The 18,062-nt window shown below is 38.9% G+C and overlaps 1 protein-coding gene and 5 non-coding genes across 6 annotated transcripts in view; 3 read left to right on the top strand and 3 right to left on the bottom strand.

Annotated features, from left to right (window-relative positions):
* OVCH2 (ovochymase 2) overlaps nucleotides 1-18,062 on the top strand; it is a 163,984-nt gene that overhangs the window by 526 nt on the left and 145,396 nt on the right. The window contains exon 2 of the mRNA XM_044681804.1: nucleotides 6,675-6,854. Coding sequence (XP_044537739.1) covers nucleotides 6,675-6,854 — 180 coding nt within the window. The remainder of the gene's footprint in view (nucleotides 1-6,674; nucleotides 6,855-18,062) is intronic.
* TRNAA-AGC lies at nucleotides 500-572 on the bottom strand. The gene has a single exon. It is a non-coding gene; the product is annotated as a tRNA-Ala (tRNA).
* Nucleotides 2,201-2,273, bottom strand: TRNAA-AGC. Its single transcript has one exon. It is a non-coding gene; the product is annotated as a tRNA-Ala (tRNA).
* On the top strand, nucleotides 6,837-6,910 carry TRNAN-GUU. The gene has a single exon. It is a non-coding gene; the product is annotated as a tRNA-Asn (tRNA).
* TRNAA-UGC lies at nucleotides 14,265-14,336 on the top strand. The gene has a single exon. It is a non-coding gene; the product is annotated as a tRNA-Ala (tRNA).
* TRNAA-AGC lies at nucleotides 15,461-15,533 on the bottom strand. Its single transcript has one exon. It is a non-coding gene; the product is annotated as a tRNA-Ala (tRNA).

The following is an 18,062-nucleotide window of genomic DNA, read 5'->3' as shown; positions in this document are numbered from 1 at the left end:
GCTCTGGACAGTAAGTATGACGTCTCTTTAATAGCTGAAGGCAGGAAAGCCGGTTACCAAGGGCCGTATCCTTAGCGATATTTTCACTTAGAAATGGTCTAAATATCTGAGGGAAATTTACTCGCTTATCCACTAGACACCCCAGTCTTTTCCGCGCAAAACTTCCTCACCTCCAAAAAGGATTCCTACCTTCAGATGACCAAGGTAATCAAGTGGTTAGAGAGATGGACAGTGAATCCCATGTGTTCTGCACATTAGGTATCATTTCTCTTCCTATCTTCCATAGGCTTATATATCACTTCGGCTTCCTACATTTATGTGGAGAATTTAACTTGGGAGCGCGATATAGAACAATCCTGGGAGTTGGAAAAGACTTTGGAAAGGGAGGAAATCATCAGCTGGACTCGGATTGGAACTTTCTCTTGGGATATAGGCTGAGGGATAGCATAGCGTTGACAGAAGGTCACTCTAGAAGTACAGACAAGTAAGGAATCAAAAGTGGAGGATGCGGGCATCGATCCCGCTACCTCTCGCATGCTAAGCGAGCGCTCTACCATCTGAGCTAATCCCCCGACACACCTAGTGGTTTCGGAAGTTACTCCAAACAGATTCTAAAATCTCCAATACCTGAAGTTGCCTACTCCTAAGAACTTAAGACCAAAGGTGAACTCAATTCACTTTGGTAAGTGGAAGGAACCAGACAGGAAGGAAAGGTGGAACAGAGGAAAGCTGCTGAGGACAAATATAAACATAGAGAAACGGGTAGACTTGAAAACAGAGACAAGTAGGGCAATCTCTTCCATCTCCATTTTTACACTCACTCCCCTTCTTAATATTCTTGCTTGGGCAACTGTGACTTCTCTCCTGTTAGAGGCTGGACAAAGTCAGCAGGATGAAACGCAGAACCCTTCCTGGGGTCTAAAATAAGAGCACTCTCCCAATTTACTTTGTGCAGATTTCCCTTGTCCAAAGAACAATCCTTGTTTCAGCCATAAAATTCTATTATACCCTGCCAATTTGAGACAATGAAATGGGCACATTGTCCAGTTTCCTAAGAGATGTTTTTTCCTGACTGGAACTGCTTTTTTTTTTTTTTGGTCTTTGTATCCCCAAGGACTAGCCTAGGACTTGTCCAAAGTAGATACTTCATATAAATGTTTGCTGGGTTGCTTAGCATCAGATCAGGGAAATCCAGTAAGCAATCCAAGACGGCAGAAGGGGGAACCTGCACTGTTCCTTCCGGAGACTGCTAAATCCCAAGATAAGACTGGTGGAGAGGGGAGAGAGAAAAGAAAAAAGGTGTCCAGTCAGAGTTGTAAACTTGGACATCCTGCTTAGAAGCTGAATGTTTTAACAACAAAGTTTGGAACAGGTGCTGAGAGCAAGCTCAAGTGACCAGGGAGAAGGCTGACCTTCTTTTTCCAATTGTTTTTGGATAACATTTATGGGGAGGGATGCCACAGAAGGAACACCTTTGCGACAAAGTAAACAGTCTCCCTAGGAACAGCCTCAGTTGTCCCTGATGTCCATCCTCTTTCCAGATGCTATCTTGCTGTCCTAAGAAGTTGTGAAGCCAGTCATGTTTCTCTAAACCTCTGAGCACTGGGAATAAGCATAATTTGGTTGAGGCAAGGCAAAAAATGTGGCTTTCTTTCTGTTTTTGAATTCCTTGGGATCTGTATCCAGGAGTGTTACGCTGAATTCTTGAAAACCATTTCAGTGAGGCACAAACTCGGGCAGGTTCTAACATTCGTGGAAGGCTTCATCTTTGCTTCTGGGATCTTTTAGTCTTGTCCTTCAATTATTTTTCCATTTCTTTCTCTGGGACCTTTCCTCCCTACTGACAAAAGAGAAGAAATAAAAGCAGGGAGGTGAGAATCATGAGTTTGGGTGGGGAGGACTTCTGTGAACCATAAAAGTTCATTCTAGTACTGGCCCAATTGAACTATTTCAATGTACATAGGTGGGATTTTGTTAAATCCAACATTCTCTCGAATTTGATTGTCTTAACACAATTCTCATTGAAAACAGTATCAATGTGTTGGTCACCAGAGTAGTAAGGAACGGAAATTTGTTGAGCTTCACACTATGGGTTCTCTCCCCCAGGAGTGATGTGAAGTCTGGTTATATTCTACTTACTCATGGTTTACAATTTGGAGAATGAACTATTCACTGATGTGTGAAGGGAAACAATCAAAACTGGAGGATGCGGGCATCGATCCCGCTACCTCTCGCATGCTAAGCGAGCGCTCTACCATTTGAGCTAATCCCCCACGATATTTAACTCTCTCTCAACAGGTTTGGAAATGGCTTCTTCTCTCAGTAACTGAGGTGGGTGGGTAAATTCTTCCCAGATAAATTCAAACAAAAGCAGGAACCTGAGGAAGAACCTCGAGACCTGCACTTTGAATAAATTGCAAAATAAAGAGAAAGAGAGGGAAGAGATTAGGAGGCACGGATAGAACCGGAAGAGAGTGGAGGAAATGGAAATGAAAGTAAATAGCATAATGACTCCAGCTTTCGAATGTTTTAATTCCCTTTAAGCTAAATCTTGGCAAGGAACGGTTATCAGGTGTTTCCAGGGATTTTCCCTCCAAACTTCAAAGGCATCTCTCGGTGGGTATTTGCAGTTATCTCTAGTTCTGCGTATGATCAAAGCTTTCCCCACTGTTTGGTGCTCCCGCAGTATGGGACATCTACATCCTTAAAATTTGATTTGATTTGGCTTTCTGGTGTCCTGTTCTTTTAAGGCATTTTTCTCACCTTGCAAATAATTTCCGAAAGGATTCAACCAGTGGGCTTCTATTCTTCCTCTCTCCTCTCCTTTTCCCTCTCATTCTCCTGCCCCACACAGCTCTGCCTTTAGTTTCTGAAATGTAAGGAAATCTGAAGAACGAAGCAAGCAGTTCCTCAGAAGCTCTGGATCATATCTCCCTTGTAAAGTCCTGGGACTCCCACACCTGTAGTGGTAGTCCTGAGAGACTACTTGAGTGATTCCAGCATCCCCTATCATCCTTTATAGGAAACCAAAATAATCTGTCATGGCCTAAGGTACCTTTGCCCAATGCTGAAGAAGGTTGGTAAGGAGAACGATGAGGTGTCTTATGCAGAAGAGAGGAGAAGCTGAGGATGATGTAAGGAAAGAGGAGCCCACCAGGACAGAGCAGGGGCCTTTGAAGAAATGATTCTTTCTAAGAGACAGTATGGGACAGCCCCACCAAAAGGCTCAATAGAGATAGTTACAAATTGGAAAACCCCTTCAATACAGCTGAGATACAAATCCCCATCCAAATGCGCATAAAAGTCACTTGATGATTCAGAAGAACCACTTTCCCCTTCCTTATCTAGATGATTCATTTGCCTCAGTTTCTCTGCTCTTCTCAGGGTTGTCTTCTCTTTTTACTTTTTCTCTTCTTCCTAACCTCTTCCCAACTGTGCTAGGACTATCTTTGAGGGCTTTGGAAAGTGAATCTAAGGCTTTTTGCTTCTTTATGTATGGTAAGGAGCCCTGATAGGTATTCCTTCTGATGCAAAGAATCCTTGCTGAACAGGAGGCTTTCCTTTCCTGTGTCCTTTTCTCAATATGTTCCTTGTCCTGATAGAGTCTTTACATGGAAATTTTCCTGGTGCCTGAAATTCAATGTCTAAAATTAAGTTTAGTTTTTTCTCCCTACATCCTAATTCTGGTCCTCCTCCTTTCACCATTTCCATTTGTGACACCACCATTCACTTAGTCACCAAATCTAGTAATTTTGGAGTATGTCTTTCCTCTCCCTCATCTCTCATATCCTATAGAAGCCAGGTCTTCCTGATTTTATCTCCTCAACATTTCTTCCACCTTCTTCTCTCTATTGTCATCCACCTAGTTCAGAATCTCCTCCTCATTCCTCAGACTGCTTGAATAGTTTCCTTTTGGGTCTTATTCTCTCCATTCTCTGCTTCCTTTATCTCATCCTTTATGTAGCCAAAGTCATCTTTCTTATGCCTAGATTCCGTCATACATGGCTTCTGCTCAAAATCTTTAGTGAATCCTTACTCCATGTATCATAAAATCAAAATCCCTTTTCCTGTAATTGAAAGACTTTAACTAGATTGTCTTTTTACCTTCTCTTTAAAAAAAGAAAATTGAAATCTCAAGTATAGGATGAGGAGGAGAAGTAACTAGGCAACAATTCTAATGAAAAAGAAAATTTTTAAAGTACAAACTCAATATGAATTATTACTGATAAGGTCAAGGCTCAAAGCAATAATCAAATAATGGAAGATGCATGAGGATCCATTAGAGTCTAACGAGCTACAGGACTGTAACATATCTAATAAAATGAAATATCATAGGCAAAAAAGTAAAGAGACTCAGAAACTGTTGCTGGTTCTTGACTCTGCCTTGTGTCACCAGCTTCAAGAGTGTAGAGCTGATTATGCTATGTCTGTGAGACAGAGACTGTGATTAAACTGAATGCAAGACAAACAGGGACATGTAACTGTTGCAGAGACAGAACCCAGTGAATTCTGGCTCTTATTTCTACCCTCTTTTTCTGTCTCTGAAGAGTGTCCTTTAGGGGCAACTTAGTACTGCACTAGATAGAGGTTTGGGCTTGAATCCAGGAAGACTAAATTCAAACCCGTTTTAGACACTAGCTGCATCTTCCTGGGCAAGTCAATTATCTTCTATCTGCCTCAGTTTTCTCAACTCTAAAATGGAGATAATAATAACATCTACTTCTTAAAGTTGTTGTGAGGATCAAATGATATAAATTTATAAAGTACTTAGTACAGTACCTGCCATATAGTACATGTTTAATAAATGTTTGTTCCTTCCCTTTCTTTACCAGTCCTTGTTTCTTAGGAACCTCTTTGTTTTTATCTTTTCCAAGTTGTTCTTAAAAAAAAAAAGAAAGAAAGAAAGAAAGAAAGAAAGAAACCAACATCAGCTTTGTCTAAATTCCAGTTGACCTTTTTGCTGTACTTAATTGTAGGTATGTTAAGTACCCAGGGAAAGAAAGAGAGAGATTTACATAATTGTTGGGAATATTCCTAGCATGGAGGCTCAGAATTAGGTTGATATATGAGGTAATTAATTCACATTTTATAGCATTCCCAAATTCGAGGAATACATGAATCCAGAAAGATACTTAGATCTATTGTGGTGAGGTAAAGGAAGGAGAACTAAAAAGGATTGCACAAGTTAATTATATTTTATGTGACAGTTGTCTCAGGCAACTTTTCTTTCCATTGTTTCTCTCCCATAGAATTGAAAACCAACTCATGCTACACCAGTGTAGAATAACGAGAAGGTTTTCATTCTTCTTTACCCTGATTTGGTGGATCACATGGGAAGACTTTTTGTTTGTTTGTTTTGGTTCGGAACATTTCTAAGGTGGAAATCATGGAAAGGTGAGCAACCAGAATTTTGAAGGGTCGTTATCCATGCCATGTTGGGATTTGCTAAAGATATTGAAGGTGTTTAATCTGTAGAACAAAGATATGATCTCTGCTTTCATGTATTTGAAGGGTTGTTACATGGAAGGATTTTATGTGTATTTTTTTTTAATCCCAGTGTGCCCCAGGAGCTATGGATGTAGAAATATTCAAGAGGAAAATTTAATATTGATGAGACAAACTTTTAACAATTATACATTCTCAGATATGAAATGGGTTAGCTTAGGAGGGCTCTCTTTCTCTATCCTGATGGTATTTTAGATCTCCTAGGTTGTTTGGGATTCCTTTGGAGGTGTGGGTTGAACTAGACAACTCTTTGAGATAAATCTAGACAACTTTTTGAAGTAAAAAAAAATAAAGTAAGAAAAGCTTTCCAACTCTAAAAAGAATGTCTTCAAGTATGGGTTTCATTTCTGGGCATCACATTCTTAAAACTCAGTAAAGAGCAGAAAGTGGTCCTAAGGAGGGAAACCAGGAACTATAAGGGTCTTAAAGTCCTTGAAGGGCATTGCTTGATAAATCTATATGTTTACTCCTTCATTTCATCTTTCATCTGTCCCATGTCCTACCCTGGAACACACTGTAGTCTGTTTCCTTTCACACTGGTCAGCTGTGTTGTAGGCAGAGGGTCCTTTCCAAATCTTAAATTCTCCGATATTACTCCAAGAATGCTGAGTCTAAATGCTGGTGCCTTCATGAGAGTTTCCTTTAAGAGGCAGCATACAAATGGGGGCAGAAAGACACCATTTGATCTTGATGTGCAGAGCAATAAGAGTGTTAATGGAGGGTTTTGAGCAGAAGAAAGCATCTATTGGCCACAGAGGAAAGGATCGAGTGACCACTGGAAGAACTATAGAGATGTTAATGAGATGGAATCCGTAGTGGGAGAGAGCTCCGGGTGGGCCTGAATCACTAACCTGTTATAACAGGCGAACCCATTACCTGCTTGGAGCGCAAAGCTGAAGGAGCTTTGATCCAACCTAGCTGGATATCTCCCTCTCCTCAACTATGGACAAACAAAACCCTAAAAATGGACAACATGTAGAATCTACTAGTTTCCGAGTCATACTTTTGAATAAACATAAATCCCCCAAATACCAGGAAGGAGTCAAAGGATTCCTCTCCGCGCCCAAGACCCCAGGATATGACAACCTAGTTAAGAGGGATTCTCATTGTAACAAAAACAAAATCACCTGTTTCCTCTTCTTTGTCCCTCACCATTTTCTTCTTCCTAGGGCCTGGACACAATCGACTTCTCCTGGCATGAATTTGTTCCAGGTTTCGGTTGTAACCTTAGGAATGTGGCAGGCTCATTTGGGATTCATACTCAGAACCTTTTAAGGCCCAAGATTTCAGTTTTTGTCTCAATTAGTTCTGCTTCGAAACAAGGTGCCGTAGTCTCTGTGGCGCAATCGGTTAGCGCGTTTGGCTGTTAACCGAAAGGTTGGTGGTTCAAGCCCACCCAGGGACGCACGGGTTGAAGTCTTTGCACTCTTCCGTGAATAGCTTGTTTTTTTTTTGGAGATGTAACTTCAAGAAACCTACGCCTTTTGGCTGACTCCCCAATCCACTTCCCAGGTATCTTTTTTGGTGCTCCAGACCCACGTAGTCAACTTCATATCTACATATCTAGCAACCTAATCTCAATCTGTCCCAAATCCCCCTCTCCCAGTCATGGAAATTCTGGATTTCCCCTGACAATTTCATCACTCCACCAGTATCTCGTATCTCTTAAAATTAATATACTTAAGGATGACAGTGAATAGAGAGAACAAGCATTTCCAAGGAAATGGGCAAAAATGGAAAATTGAAAAATGGGAAAGGATGAAGAGAGACTAGGTAAATGGAATACCTTTGATGTGAAAAAAAAAAAAAAGGAGGCAATAGAGGAACAGCAGTGTTAAAGCTGCTGGGAGTTACAAACCGGGTGAGGACTAGAAGTTATGGATTTTAGGAGGCTTGACTCCTCCTGAGGAGTCACAGAAGACATCTTTGAGGTTCTGTGGATTCCACATCTGTTTTAGCTCTTCAATTTGTTTTCTCCTTTTTATTCCCACAGCAACTATCCTATCCCTTCTAGTTGAAGTCCTTATTACCACTCACCAAAACTATTTCCATAGCATACTAATAGGTCTTCAAATCACCAAACTGTTTTTCCCCCTCAACTGTTGCAATTAATATGCTTATTCATAGATTTGGGTATCACACTCCTGTTAAAACAAAACAAACTTCAATGGTTCCTGATTGTTTCTGGAGGACATTTCAAGTTGCATATCTTTATTTTCCTCATCATCTCCCCCTCCCTCATATTTCCAGTGTTTCAGGAGAACCAGCCTGGATCTTGAGTCCAGAAGACTTTAGTTCAAGTCTGGCTTCCTGGCTGGGTCACCTAATCCTTTCAGCCTCATTTTTCTCAACCACAAAATGTAGATATCACCTACCTTTCAGAGTTTCTGTGAGGATCAAATGAGATAATACTAATAAAGTCAAATCAATCCTCCCTTCCTCCCTCCCTCCCTCCTTCCCTTCCTTCCTTCCCTTCCTTCCTTCCTTCCTTCCTTCCTTCCTTCCTTCCTTCCTTCCTCCCCTTCCCAAAGAAGTAACAGAATTCAGAGGACAAGATATAAAAAGGTCACAAATTCTATCTGCCTCTGAAATGTGGGATGTTGGTCTCTAGGTTCCTTTATTGCTAGTAATACAGACTTTTACTTTGGTTTCTTTGGGGATTGAATTTTTCCAGCATTTCAGGACACGAGTCTATAGTTTCTGATTCTCAAGTCCCTTTCTCTTCTACTATAATAGCACTAAAAGAAAAGTAACATTTTTGAACCCTCTCTTAGCCAGGTCCTTGGGATGATGACTATACGTTTAGCATTCCATTTCAGTTCTAACAAAATTGAAAGTCACTGCCTTGGAGAAAAAGAGGGAATTTGAGATATACTTTTTACGCCATTCATCATATCTCTTCTAAAACTCATAAAGATGTAGTCTCTAGTATAGTTTGGAAGAACTAGTAGGGATCCAAGCTATCTAAAACCATAAGCCAAAAAAGATGTTACAGTTTTAAAAAGGGGGAACCAATTCAACTTCTAACAAAGAAGTGATGAATTTAAAATGCAGAGGAAGACTTATCAGACAATAATATGTGAGTTTTTTTTTCAGATTTGTTGTTTAATATTTGCTCAGTGGAGTGAGGTGGGGAGGGAGTAGTGAGAGACACAGATTATTTTCCTCCAGTATATTGCTATTTATTTCATCATATATTTCTCAATTACATATAAAATGGTTTAATATTCTTGAAAAAATTTTTGACTTCCAACTTCTTTCCCTTCCTACCTCTTCCCTTCCACTTCCTGAATAGGCAGGCAATTTGATATAGATTATACATGTCTAGTCTTGCAAAACATGTTTCCATTTTAGGTATTTTGCAAAAGAAAATGCAGACCAAAAAAATTTAACTGCTTGAGTCTTCATTTAGATTCCATCAGTTTTTTCTCTGGAGTGAATAGCATTTTTTCATCATAAGTCCTTTGGAATTGTCTTGGATCATTGTATAGCTGAGAATAGTTAAACCATTCACAACTGACCATTTTACAATAATACTGTTACTGTGTGCAATGACCTCCTGATCCTGTTCATATCACTCTTCCCAGGTTTTTTGGAAATCATTCTGCTTACTGTTTCTTATAGCACAAAAGTATTCCATTACAATCATATATCACAATTTCTACAGCCATTCTCCAATTAATGGATATCTATATCCCTGATTTCCAATTCTTTGCCACCACAAAAAGAGCTGTTACAAATATTTTTGTAGTTATAGGACTTTTCTCTTTTCCTTTGATCTCTTTGGGATACAGACCTTGTAGTTGCATTTCTAGGTCAAAGGGCATTCTCAATTACTCTCCAGAATAGTTGGATCACTTCACAGCTCCCCCAACAGAGCATTAATAAGGGGCAAATTTTTTTTTTAAAAGTAATCATTAATTTAAAATTTCATTCTCAGGTGTCAATTTGTAAAATGAAAAAATTGGACTACATTACTTGTAAAGTTCCTTTCCCTCTAAATTATTATGTTCTTATGAAATGTGGAGAGATAGTACAAGGTGGTAAGCAAAAAAGTTGATCTTGAAGGCAAGAAGACTGTTTCTAGTGGTCTGTTTTTGACACATTGTGGCTTCTTGAACCTGTCCACACAAACCCAGTGACCCAGGCCTATTCAGATGACCATAAGTTGAGAGTGTTAAATATATTGTGGCCTTTAAAGAAAAGCAATGATTGGTAAGAGATCCTTTAATGTGAGCACAGTACTGTTCTTCTGCATGTATGGAAATGTTGTGGGAGTGTGAAGATGGGATTAACTCTCCCTTTATATATTTAGCTCAACCTTTACATTTTTATCCCTTACAGGAGAGAGAGGGAATTGCAGCAACCCCTCCAGGGTTTTAGGTTGCTAGATTTATTGAGGGTCTGGGGGATTCCCTTCTCCTATCCTTGGAAATTCTCTACTTACTCTCAGATTATTCCTCCCCTGGGAATTTCAGGCTGATGTGAAGAAGGGGTACAAAGATCCTTAGTGTGCCTGTGTGATGTTCCCTCCCATGTTCTGCTTAATGTCTTCTGTCTGGCCCTTCATGGTTGTTTGGGTGCTTGAGTGTCCTTTCTCAGCCTTACAAGCTCTTATCAAAGGGGAGAAAGTCATAACATGGCTAACCATCCCTCCTGCCCCCACTTCAGACTTGAAATGTCAACTGAGTTGAAATCTACATTGTAGTTGGCAATATCTGCTAAATAGTGAAAACCCTAAGATCTAAAATCACCATTTTCTTTTCTTTTCTTTTTATCTTTTTTAAAATTTTATTTAATTGATTAATAAAAATGTTCCATGGTTACATGATTCATGTTCTTTCTCTCCCCTCCTCCCACCCTCTCCTATAGCCAGCATGTAGTTCCATTGGGTTTTTCATGTGTCATTGATCAAGACATATTTCCATATTATTGATGCGAAGAGCCCACTCTTCACTTGGTTGGGTCTCTGGAGGCAGGATGACATGGCGAAGAATGAAATGAAAATGAGCCAGAGTGCAAGTGAAATTGCAGAGGCTGTTCCTTCTCTCTCTTGTGCCATCTGCTGATTTTAATTTTTATACCCTCTTTTCTTTATGATCTCATATAGGTTTTTTTTTCTTCCCATACATTCAAAATCACATATTAACTTTTGAAACATCCTAAGATTGACATTTAATAATTATCACACTGTGGTTAAACAAAGAAGTAAGCTTGTCAAGAATTATTCATTACTGAGTGGCTTAGTTTGAACTTATTCTTTTCAGCCATGTGTAAGGTACAAGTACATCAGTTCTTAGATAAACATAATATTTAATTTTCTTTTGACTAATTAAATCATGTATATATTTACATTATATTCTTCATTTTCATCATAAATCAAGGAAATGGTTATGGTAGTTGATTACATCTAATAAGATACAATAATATCAGTCTGGTCCAATGTTTTGTTCCCATGCTGTTTTTTCTGTTATAGGATCACTAAGAATACAGTTCTGGTAGAGTGATTCTGTGCTAATTTGTCATTGCCTTAGTTTCTTTGTGTTTCACTGTTTCTTTGGTCTGTAGGAGTTTGTGAACACACTCAGGCCAGGTATTTTCTTGCTGGGAACTTTAGAAACTTGCATTAACTCACTAACTGCTGGTCTATGGCTGTGATTGTTCTTGCCACGAACCTGTATTGTTTTTCTGTGTCTCCTTTGAGCTGGATAAGGATATTGATTGCAATAATTTCAATGCAAGTGAATGTCACTATAAAAAGAATCACAAGGGGTAAACTGAGTGTGGAATTTCCATCCTCCTGACAACCTGCCGTGCTGGATTGTCAGAGCTTGTGAGTAGCCATGCTAATCTCACTGCCTCGATGGCATCTGGCAAATGATATTTGCACTAGGGTGATCATTTAGAGTCTACATCCCCAATCATATCTCCAATTATATCCCCATTGACCCATGTGATCAAGCAGTTGTTTTTCTTCTGTGTTTCTACTCCCACAGTTCTTTCTCATAAGTCCCTCAGAAATGTCTTGGATCATTGCATTGCTGCTAGTAGAGGAGTCCATTACATTTGATTATGCCATAGTGTATTGGTCTCTGTGTTTAAGGTTCTCCTGGTTCTGCTCCTTTCACTCTGCATCAATTCCTGGAGGTCATTCCAGTTCACATGGAATTCCTCCAGTTCATTATTCCTTTTAGCACAATAGTCTTTGTAAATAGCTTTGCAAGTAGCCATCTTGTGCAAACTGTAGCAAGATGAGGGGTCAGATTTTAGAATCCCAGAGCAGGTATGAGACAGTGGAAAGACCATTGGAGCACCCCTATAAATTGGAGGTCACCCCCAAGCAAACAGACTCAGTTGTGAGTTAGGTGGTTGGAAAGGGTAGAAGGGGAAAAGCTCTCCATTTGAACCCAGAAGCTTCAGCAAAGACTTGTGTTAGCTGATCTACATTAGGGTCCACCTACTTAGGTCTACTCTCATATCCTGCAATCTGCAGTATTTTTTATCATCATCATTATCAACAAAAATCATAAACAGTCTCATCAAAAAAATTAATCTCAGAAGAAACATCAGTTATTTATTATCAGCCAAACTTAGCCTGCTTTGACATCCAGTAGCTGCACTAGGCTGAGGCTATAAAACCAGCCAGAGTGGCAGAATTCAGTCTGAAGCTTTTTCCCAAGGGGAACTGCCTGACTATCTATCAATTAGTTGTTTAGTTTTAGTTTAACCTTAAAACTTTGTCCTCACCCATTTTTCCTCAATCCCTAATCCATCAAGATATTCCTGTATCAATTGATTAAATTAGTTACCTAAATAAATTAGTTATTTGAAATCTGTTTACTGTCCTAGTCCATCATCTTCAAGAAGATTCTCACTGTCAAGTCTGACAGTTGGGTTTGATTCCCTGTCTGTGAGGGGTTTCATAGGCTAATTACCACCTCTTGCCAGTGATTAATTCCCAATCAATTTAAGATCATAGATATTATCTGCAGTCAGATCAGCATAGTTTAGGAATATATCATCAGGAATATCATTAGGAATAAATCAGGAATATACTGAGTTATATATCATCAAGGAAATAGTGATCTTGACTTGTTGTCTGTTAAGAATTCTCTCAATGTTTGCTTACTGACTCCCCTGCCCCCAATAACTCTTTCTAGCTCCTGATACCGAGGCAGCCTGAGAAAATAATCCCTACATATTCCATCACCAACAGATACTATAATTTGTTTAGCTATTCCCCAATTGAAGGGTGTCCCCTCATTTTCCAATATTTTGCCACCACAAAGAGCACGGCTATAAATATTTTTGAACAAGCCTTTCTCTTTACTATCCCTAAAAGCACCATTAAAAAAAAAAGGATTTCAAATATTCCTTAAAATTTAAAGAGTCATTTCTCACTCTTCCTCTGTACAACCCCATCAGAAAGACTTATGCATATTGATGTTTGTCAAATTCAGAATAACAAAAAACAAATATTTAAATAAAAATGAAACAAAGGTAAAGTGAATTAGATTTCTATGAGAACAACTTCTTTAGTCCTGGCACATTCTAAGGGTTCTTCTCACTCTTTCTTTTAACTTCTAATACATTTTACTTCATAAGTGTTCTTATATTGTCAGAAGATTGTACTTCACATATAAGTTTGAATAGTTAAGATTGGTTCAAGATAGAGTCTTTTTGTTCTTCCTCTTCAAAGCCAACCTAGGAACCTGATTTAGCCTCCTCTAGTAGTTACTTCTGGAATTCCTTAGATATTTCCATAGATTTTCCAGTCTGACTGCTCTTGCTTTATCTTGATAGCTTCAGTTTCCCGCCAGTCCACTTCAGCAATCTCATTCCCTGGCTTCAACTCCTTAAAGTGATTCCCACATTTATAGCTCCTGTCCTAAATTCTTTTCTGCATTCCAGATCCACAAATACAATTTTCTGCATGATATTCCCATTAAGTTTTGTCCTCTCCTCAAACAACCTTAATCATTCTAAAATGGATATTATTGTTTAACCTTTCTCATTTCCACATACTCTTCTCATTCTGATTTTACTATTTCTATGGGGCACTGTCATTCACCCCATCTCTCCATAAGATGGATAGAATATGGACAGAGAAGAGAAGGATGAAGGAGTAATGTGAAAATCCTGAGATAAGGAGAGTGTGATTTTTCAAGAAGCAGAAAAGGTTTGGGAATTGAGAGGAAATGTGGTTTAATTAATTTCATTAATTGAATTAAAAGCTCCAGAGACTTTCAAGTAAAGACTGAATGATATTGGTATGAGAATTGGAAGATCTGGAGAATTTTGGTGTCACAAAAGGGACTTTTGACTTTTCTCTCCCCTTCGCCTCTCATGGCTAATTATATAACAGATTTGGAGGATTCTCACTTGGATGCATATCTAAAATCTGCTCCCTTATCTCTTTTTTCCACAATAAATCCTGATTTGGACTGTTTCGGTAACTTCCCAAGAGGACTTCCAGCAGAAGATTCATTCTTCTCTCTGTGGCCAGAAAAAACAAGCTTTTTAATGCTCAAATATCATCGGGGCTTCTCTATTATTTACCATTTCTAAATACAAAGAAACTCCAAAAAAAAAGGCAGTGCTGGAAGACCGTTCAGAGGCAGAAAAGTAGAGGGAAGATGTATTGATTGTTGGAACATAAATGGTATTGGAAATTCTTCAAATGATACCACTCACTTCTTATTTTCAAGAGAAAGTTTAAGTAGGAGATGGAAATATAGTGAAAACACCTACTCCAGGTAGGGGATATAGCTCAATGGTAGAGCGCACGCTTTGCATGTGTGAGGCTCCGGGTTCGATCCCCGGTATCTCCAACAGGTTTTTTCAGCTCCATCACAAATTCTATGTCTTAATTCTATCCTCAAATAAGCTATCCCTAAAGAGCTTATCTCATTTCTTTACTCTTGCAATTCAGTGAAGTATATACTGAGAGCACAAAAGAACCTTGGAGAAAGGATGAGTTGATCTTCCGACATCCTTGTCCCTCCTGGACATCCTTTCTTTTGTGGATAGGGAGGAGTGGAGCCAGGTCGCCCGACCTACATCCAATATCCTGAGTCTCCATAGGAGAGGTAACGGAATCAAAACTGGGGGATGCAGGCATTAATCCCGCTGCCTCCCACTCATCATTTGCGCTCATCTACTCGCCAGCTACCCCTAACAGAATACAGAAGTACGTCTTTGAGTTGGGAAGAGTCTAGGACTGGTGGCATTGTGGCCCATTCTCGAAACTCTTCTTGTTACAAGTAGTATAAATGCCTTTTTTGAGGAATTCGGCGGCACACCTACACGACCTCGCCCTTCCAAAGTAAAATGTCATCGTATGCACAAAAGTTGCGGACCAAGAGGTGGAGGAATGACGAAGGCGACGGATTGCGAATTTATTTTAGCACCATTAGGTGGTTCAATTGATAGAATGCTGGGTCTGGAATCAGGTTCCGTTCCACATTCAAAATCTGACCTCAGATGTGAATTTAGCCCCATGACTTTGGGCAAGTCACTTAGCCTGTTTCCCTCAATTGTAAAATGATGATAATAAAATCATCTACCTCCCAAGGTTGTTGTAAGGAGCAAATGAGATGATATTTGTAAAGCACTTAGCTTTTACAGTGCCTGGAATATATAATAGGCTCTTAATAAGTGTTCCTTTCTGTCCATTATTCCATTGTGTTTCTGCATGCCCGAAGGCAGTTCTTGCTCTCTCCTCTTCCAAAGGTCTTTCTCAGTCTTCCTGCATTTCTATACGAGCTTTTGTTGTGGACTAAATGGAGTAACAGATTCTTGAGGCTGGAAAGGAAAATGGAGGAAAAGGAAGATCGGTCTTAAGGACAGGATTATTGTCAGGTTGCCTTTCTCCTGGAAATATAGGAGACAGAAAGGAAGGAATCTCATGACCGGTTCTACCTTACTCCGGAAAAGGGGTTTTAGGAATCAAAAGTGGAGGATGCGGGTATCGATCCCGCTACCTCTCGCATGCTAAGCGAGCGCTCTACCATCTGAGCTAATCCCCCTCTTTCGCTAACTTTTCTGGCTGTCCCTAACTGAATCTAGAAATGCCCCTGCCTTCTGAGCACCCAAAAATAAAGGTGACAGTGGGGAGGGTGAGGTGGGTGTCTCACCTCTGGTGGTTGGTTGGGAAAAGACTAGAAACTGCAAGACAAGTAGGGGTGGAAGGAAGCTCAGGGAGCGGCAAGTGTACACTTAAAGCACAGGGATGACTTAAAAATAAAGGACTGACTGTGTAGAGGGCGGGCCTTTCTAGAAATCCTCTTCTGGAGTCCATTAGAAATACTTGGAAGAAGCAACATCGGTTTTTGAGTCTTGAATATGACATAAATTCAGTGTGATAATTGAAGAAGCAGGAGAAAAATACTAATCATTAATATGGGGATGCCATTGGAAGAAGTGGGTTCAGATACTCTCTCAGAAAAAAACTTGGCAAACATATAAACTGTAGAAGAGTTACTTTACTTGGTTGATTCAGGGAGCTATAAGTCTTTCCTCAAGAATTCCATTATTTTAACCACACATACAATTAGAAAGGTAAACTTTTTGTACAGAAAAGCAGGAGGGAAGGGGAATGGGATAAGAGAGGGATTGGGGGTGAGTCGATTAAGAGAAAGGAGGACCAGGGGACAAGAAAATGGATAGAAAGGAGGGCTATCCAGAATGTAGTACCCATCAAGAGGTAATACCATCAAGGTGAGGGGATAAGGGAATCAAGAAGTAAGAGAGCACAAAAGGGGAGATAAGGAAAATATTTTGGAAAAGTGGATAGAATAAGAATTAAAAATAAGGAGGAAAGGATAATACCTTTGGAAAAGCAGGCCAATTTGGCATTAGGAAGCCAAAGGGAGAAGATAAGGGAGAATTTCTGGGAAAGATTGTGAATTAGAAAGGTATTGGTTGGCCTCAGACACTTTCCAGCTGTGTGACCCTGGGCAAGTCACTTGATCCCTTTGCCCACACTTACCACTCTTCTACCTAGGAGCCAACATACAGAAGTTAAGGGTTTTAAAAGAAAAAAAAATTTTTAAAAAAGAAAGGTATTGGTGTTTTTCAAAGCAAACTAGACATCTGAGGAGAGATACAAGAAAAAAAGGAGACAAACAGTGGGGGAGTCATAGAATAAATGGAAATGAACAGCTAGTAACTATTACATTGAGCACACGTGGGATGATTTAACTCATGTGAAGAAAATGGGTAACAGAAAAGATAAAAAACCAAGACCTGACAATATGTGGCTTATGAGAAACACAATGAAAATGAGAGACAAATAGAGTGAAGCTGAAGGGCTGGAGCAGAATATATTATGCCTCAGCTGATTCAGAGAAGATAGGAATAGCAGTCATGATCTCTGAGGCAGTTAGTGCTAAAATGAATAAAATAGGAAGGGACGAACAGGGTAACTAACTATATTTTGTTGGGAGGGAGTAATAAAGATAATGAAGTATTATGTGCCAACTGTTATGACATCCAGATTTTTAAAGGAAAAAACTAAATGAGATACAGATGTAAATAGATAACAAAACAACAATAGCACAGGACTTTAATTCCCCCCTCTCAGAACTAGAAAAATCTAACTAAAATAAAAAGAAGTTGAGAAGATGAATAGAATTTTAGATAAGTTAAATATGATGGATATTTGAAGATTCCCCACACCATCCTGAAGTTAGTAGTAGATCTAAGCCTGAGCATACATATAATCCAAATATAGTTTCTGGTGGGGCAACATTGTTTAGAAAAGCATAAATATTTGGCAATAATGTTACTTTAACACTCATCGTACTATGGAGAGAATTCTGCATTCCTGAGAGGTTGTGTTACAGGATCATTGGGTATGACCAAGCTGGAAAGATTTGGTTTTTTAAAAATTATGGCCCTGGCAACAAATTATATCTGCTGCCCAAGGACCAATCTAGATAAATATGGTCTTGGTTATATAATATAATAATAACATTATTATATTATAGTCATGCTAACAGATCCAGATGGGTTAAAGTGATCATATTAAATGCTTAAAGGAAAGTGAAGAAACAAGCTTAATATAACATTATTAGAGCAGTTATGAATAATTTTTATAGAAAATATGATGGAAATATATATTAAAAACTGTTAAACTGTTCATACTCTTTGACCTAGGGATTCCATTACTAGGATATGACCCCAAGAACATTATTGATAGAGTAATAAGCTGTGTATATATGAAAATATTTATGGAAGCTTTGTAATGACAAAATAGCCAAAAAAAACTCCCAAAACAAAACAAAAAACAAAAAACAACCCTAACCTAGAACTAACAGAAATGCAATGATTGGGAGAACTGGCTGAATAGACTGTGATATTTGAATGTAATGGGTTATATTATGTTACTGGAAATGACAAATATTGGAAATATAAAGAAAATAAAGGAAATATATGAAGAGATGAAAAGAGAATAAAATAAGGATAATATGTGCTATGATTACATTAAAAAATGACAGCCACAAAATCAAGAGAAAAAAGTATCAAAGTAAAACAAATCCAAAGGAAACTCAGGA

Source organism: Gracilinanus agilis, chromosome 6 (genome assembly GCF_016433145.1).
Source record: "Gracilinanus agilis isolate LMUSP501 chromosome 6, AgileGrace, whole genome shotgun sequence".
NCBI lineage: Eukaryota > Metazoa > Chordata > Mammalia > Didelphimorphia > Didelphidae > Gracilinanus > Gracilinanus agilis.
This window is presented reverse-complemented; position numbering and strand designations above follow the sequence as displayed.